Here is a 5,611-nt window from a genome sequence, read left to right as displayed (position 1 = left end):
TATGGAACATGTGTCTTTAGCACCAGTGAAACATAAGGAGAAACATGAGTAACCTATATCCATTCCTTGGGCATTTGTTCTCTTAGGGCCACTTTTGTTTGTCTACTTGTCTAATGTGAGGCATTTATGTGCATCCTTATAGGATGTGTTGTTCTTGTAGGACTTCTTATGTTTTCAAGTACGAGTTGAATTTGTAGTGTTTGGACAAGAAAGCCATGGGTAATTATTATAGCTTTGGGAGTAGCTACTTTTGAATCAAGGGATGTAAGCACAAAATATTGTCTTTAGCTTGAGCGATAAATATGAGAAAAATCTTGGATCTTTGTAACGGGTGATGAACAAGGACATGTAAGGGTTAGCAAATAACATAAACTTCGTTATTTAAAATCTTGGGCACACTTATAAGGCTTTACAAGGCTTCTTTTATTTCACCAAACATGTGCATGTAAAGTGAACTAGGGAAGTACTGTTCTGTTGTTCTTTTCATCAACCTACTTGGAAGGTTCACTTTACATGCACATGCTTCATCAACCTACTTCGTTATAGCATTCACTCGGAATTATTCTCATAAAAAGATGTTTTCACTCACCCATCGTTGATAGACATGCTAGGCGATCTAAGGCTGCATTGTTCTAGATACACATATTTTCAAAATCGTCATCATCATGATCATGCTCTCTCTTTTCTCGTGGCCTGCATTCACGTTTCTTTGTAGTTCTTTCCTCACGGACTGCATTTCAAGTTTAAAGAAGCTGATTCTCCTTGCAAAGTACTCTTTTCGTTCTCACATACAGAAGAATCTACAGATGTAGAATCGTACCAAAGTAAGAAGAGTACTCATACAAGCCACTTTGTTGGGAGGCAACCATGTGCTTGAGGAAGAAAACGAAAGCGTTTCATCATCTTATTAGGTAGTCCCAAATAATTTGAGAAAGAAACATTCCAAAATATGACGTGCAACACATGATCCCGCTCGCTTATCCTGATTCCTGACTTGGCTGACAAATTCAGGCGCAATATGAACATCCGAGCGGTGAGGCCCCAGCTTGTGCGTTGTCAAGCAAAAGTGAACTATGGACAGGCCCATGCCATCTCAACAAGCACACTTTTTTGGAGTTATTACAACAGAACCCGAAAGAATCTTGCCCGAGGGGAGTCACTGCAGATGACTTGCTCTTCTTGGTCACTCTTGTTACTGCCAGCAACATCCTGCTTGATGGTAGCTCCTTCTTCCTTCGAGCTGCTTTGCAGAAAGAACCATCATAGCAAGACGACGATCAAGAGAGGAGCGACGAAGACCAGTGGTTAGGCAGATTGCATTTATCTTGAATGAAGAAGTGTCCGCACCCCGTCGTATCCACTGAGGAGCTGTGATAAACACATCAGAGCGGGTCCAGTGGGGTAGATGAGATTCGACGTCCAAAGGGACGGTGCCATATAGAAGCATGAGGCGGAGAAATTACAAAAATCTACAGGGTAGTGACGAGCTATTGATCCATGCCACCGGCTTGGGAAGAAGCATATCCAGGGTTCGGAAAGTCTCCCCCGGATATACCTGGCGAAAGCGATTAGGCACAAAACGATGCGGCGTTGCTGTCTGATGGATTCAGGACGCTTTCATCAGAGGTTGGGAGATCTTTGTGTACTCTTCCAATGGATGCTTGACCTCGAGAAGTAGAGCCACCACATCTTTCATGGTTGGTCTGTCAGGTGGATTCCGATTGACACAAAGCAAAGCCACTCCCAAAGCTTGCTCCATCTCTTGGATGAATGGATCAGGCATACCTCTCAATCGAGGATCAAGAATCTCCAATGTGGGTCGAAAGGTCCTCTTCATCATTCTTACCCACTCTACAATATGCAACCCATCGCTGGTATTGGGTTCCACGGCCATTCTCCCTGTAATAACTTCGAGGAGCACGATGCCGTAGCTATATACATCACTCTTCTCTGTTATCTTCAAGGTGTAGCCGTATTCTGATGGAGCGAGACGAAAAGCAAAACAGACAGAGCAAAATGCAACGTTGGTGAGTAAGCGAAGCTGGAACCATAAGAAATTAACGCGGATTTTTGGAAAGTTTATGCTGCCGCCCCGGGCTGTTTGGATTAGAAGTTGGAAAGGATCTTACCAGGGGCGATATAGCCGTAGGATCCCGCAACCTTCGACATATTATCCTTGCGTTCCGAGGCTTCAACGAGCTTTGCAAGTCCAAAGTCTGCTAGATACGGCTGGAATCTCGAATCCAAGAGAATGTTGTTGGACTTGACATCTCGATGTAAGATAGCGGGAACGCAATCATGATGCAAGTAAGCCAGCCCATGCGCGGCCCCTAGCACGATCTTGTACCTCATATCCCAATCCACCGTACCCCTCTTCTCGAACAACAGTTCCGCTAGACTCCCGTTCGGCATGTAATCGTAGAGTAGAAGCCTCTCCGTGCGGTTTGTACAGTAGCCCAGTAGCCTCACGATATTCCGATGACGGATGTGGCCCAAAGTCTCAATCTCTGAGGCGAAGGAGTCGTGCTGCTGCAGATCGTCCTTCTTACATGCCCAAAGCTTCTTCACAGCAATGAGGTTACCACCAGGTATCTCAACTTTGTACACCAGCCCCGAACATCCTCTGCCAATGATATTATGGTCTACAAGCCCGTCTAGTACATCATCAGCTGCAAGGTTGAGCTTACAGAAATACGTTACACTCCATGGCCATGGGCTGTCCACCTCTTCCAGTTCGAGCTCTTGAGATGCCTTCCGCATCTTGTAGACCAACAGCAGGGCGATGAGAAAGAAAACAGCAGCTGATGCGGAAGTGAGAAGACATACTATGAGAGCAGTGGTCGCGGTGGGCCTGGTTTGATGCTGCAGATTAGGACAAGAATTTGAGTCGCAAAGGCCTGGATTACCTGCAACAGCACTGGCGGGAAGCGTTCTGAAGAGGGGTGTACTGGGAAGGAATCCTGTGAAGGCGTTAAACGAGATGTTGAGAGACGTGAGGCTTTCCATTAAGCCAAGCACTTGAAGGCTACCCGAGAGACAATTGTGAGAAAGATCGAGCGACTGCAATTGTGTGAGCCCTCCAAACTGGTCTGGAATGTTTCCTGACAAATTATTCCAACTCAGGTCAAGAGCGATTTCAAGACTCGTAATTTCCCCAAGTTCGGGAGGAATCAATCCGCTGAGTTGATTGTGGCTCAAATCCAGAAGCGTTAGTTTCTCACAAAACTGGATTTCACTGGGTATGCTGCCAAAAAACCCGTTCCCTCTGAGAACGAGCTGACTTAGAATCCTGAGTCTCCCAATGTCGGGTGGAATGAGACCGCTAAGCTGATTCGAGGCAAGGTTGAGCTGCTGGAGGTTGTTCAAAGATCCGAACTCAGAAGGTATACTGCCGTTCAGTTGATTGGCATGAATGTCGAGGAGTTGCAGAGAAGTGAGGTTGCTCATCTCCACAGGAAGCGGTCCTTCGAAACGATTGTCGTAGAGATCTAGAAACACCAGGCCTTGAAGCTGACCAAGTTCACTGGGAAGAGTACCGCTGAGCGCATTGCTTCGGAGACGAAGACGAGTCAGTGATCTACAATTGCCCACTTCGGGAGGCAGCCCTCCGGAAAGATTATTCGAGAGCAACATCAACTTTCCGAGGTTCTGGAGCCCAAAGATCCCGTTCGGAATGCTCCCGGTCAGCCCATTGTACGAGAAATCTATGGCCTGAAGTTGCGAGCAATTGCTCAGACTGGCTGGAATGGGTCCAGTGAGGCTGTTTCTCCACAAGAAGAGGGTTTGGAGGGACGTGAGGCTTCCGAATGCGGGAGGAATCCAGCCCGAAAGAACGTTGTTGTCGAGCTGTAGATTGGTGAGGCTCCTGCAGCTCGCTAGCTCTGTCGGAATGCTGTCATTCAGCTGGTTCACGCTAAAAAGAAGCTGCTGCAAAGACTTGAGGGCTCCCAGCTCTCTGGGAATGGGGCCATAGAGTTGATTAGTGGAGAGATCTAGGGTCTGCAGGGACGAGCAGCCACCTATCTCGGGCGGGATCTGTCCCTCCAATGCATTACCCCAGAGCAAAAGCTCAGTGAGCTGCTGTAGTTTGCCAATCTGAGGAGGAATTCTTCCCGTGAGCTCATTCATGTGCAGGAAAAGGGACTGGAGACTAGTACAGTTGCCGAGTTCGGGGGGGATAGCACCGGAAAGCTTCGTAGAGTAGAGAGACAGCACTTGCAGATTGACAAGGGCTCCGAACGAACGAGGGATGCTGCCGGAGATGCTTGTAGCTGCAGCTCCGAAGAATGTGAGGTTCCTGCAGTTGGCGAGCTGAGCCGGCAAGTCCCCGGAGAGGCCGGCGTTGCCACCCAAGCGCAAGGACTCCAAGCTGGCGAGGGATCCGAGCTGGTACGGGATGCTGCCCGTGAGGTTATTGTCATGAAGCCAAAGCACACGAAGATTGGAGCAGCTGCCAAGACTGGAGGGGATGCTCCCGGAGAGGCCATTGGAGTAGAGGACGAGCTGCTGCAAGTGGGCGAGGGAGGAGAGCTGGGGGGGGATGGGGCCCTGGAGGGAGTTGGAGCTCAAGTCGAGGACCTCGAGGAGGGAGGCATTGGCGAGGTCGGGGGGGATGAAGCCGGAGATGTTAGTGAAGGAGAGGTTGAGAGTTCTGAGTTGGGAGAGGGAGCCAAGCTGGGGGGGGAGGGAGGCGTGGAGGAAGAGGGAGGGGAGGGAGAGGGAGACGACACGGGAGGAGGAAGGGGAGCAGGAGACGCCGAGCCAGGAGCAAGGGGAGGGGTCGGAGGGGTTCCAGGAGGAGGAGAGGGAAGGGTCGGGGTTATGCATGGAGGAGAGGAAGGCGAGGAGGGAGAGGCCATCGGAAGAGAGGCCATGGGAGGAGGGGGGGAGGAGGAGGAGGAGCAGAAGCCATGGGAGGGAGCAGAGATGGAAGCAGCGAGCTGGAGGTCGACTGCGAGTCATTGGAGAGAAGACGAGGAAGACGAAGAAGAAGAAGAAGAAGAAGAAGGAGCTGCAATATGAAGCAGCAGAGTCTTCTTCTTCAGTCCTCCATCGCGGAGATGAAGAAGAAGCTGAAGAAGAAGATGATGGACGTAATGCATGAAACTCGTCGTTGGTGAATTGCAATTAGGGTTTTTTTGATCTATGTCTGCATGGCACGTACTGCCAATAATATTGGCCTGCGGCTCGCTTCCGTCAGCCCGCCACTGTTCCTTTTTGCCCACATGCCATCCCTTCGCGGTCTTAATTTTTTTCCCCCTCCACGTGCTGGACCCCGCCTTCCCTTCTGTACACGTTCAAAAGCGCACCCCCCCCCCCCCCTTTTTCATCCCTCCCAGCCGCCACTTTCGCCTCTCTTGCTCCAGCTCACTAGAAACTTAGTTTATGGCAAATTCGAACGCCCTTGAACATAGATGGTTTTAGAACCTGCACATTTATATTTGAGCGCATTTTAGTTATGGCTTTTCCTTAACACCTCCCCAATTTTTGAACTTATCCTTTAAATTTAAAAATCCAGGGTTTTTAACACCTTCGAATTTCAAGGCATTTTGGTTTTATTTTTTCTTACAACCTGCAAAGTTTTAGTTAAAACTCATTACGATTTTTAGCT

General features: G+C 49.0%; 1 protein-coding gene across 1 annotated transcript; it reads right to left on the bottom strand.

Moving 5' to 3' along the window:
* Window positions 1-842: 842 nt before the first annotated feature.
* Window positions 843-5,037, bottom strand: LOC147886902 (uncharacterized). The gene is made up of 2 exons (XM_087394374.1): window positions 2,130-5,037; window positions 843-1,977 (listed from the first exon to the last, which is right to left on the bottom strand). Exons 1-2 carry the CDS (start codon window positions 4,960-4,962, stop codon window positions 1,607-1,609), a joined length of 3,204 nt encoding a protein of 1,067 aa, XP_087250500.1. The 5' UTR covers window positions 4,963-5,037; the 3' UTR covers window positions 843-1,606.
* Window positions 5,038-5,611: the final 574 nt, after the last annotated feature.

Source organism: Dipteris shenzhenensis, chromosome 23 (assembly GCF_047967505.1).
Source record: "Dipteris shenzhenensis isolate YYH24624 ecotype China chromosome 23, Dip_SZ_1.0, whole genome shotgun sequence".
Taxonomy (NCBI): domain Eukaryota; kingdom Viridiplantae; phylum Streptophyta; class Polypodiopsida; order Gleicheniales; family Dipteridaceae; genus Dipteris; species Dipteris shenzhenensis.
Note: the sequence above shows the minus strand (reverse complement) of the source record. Positions and strands in the feature narration are given on the sequence as shown.

Bases quoted from the DNA above. Each gene is read 5' to 3' on its own strand.
- LOC147886902 (XM_087394374.1), bottom strand. From the start codon at position 4,962: ATGACTCGCAGTCGACCTCCAGCTCGCTGCTTCCATCTCTGCTCCCTC. The intron at 1,978-2,129 runs GTAAGATCCTTT...TCGCTCCATCAG, and splicing joins CTACGGCTATATCGCCCCTG to AATACGGCTACACCTTGAAG.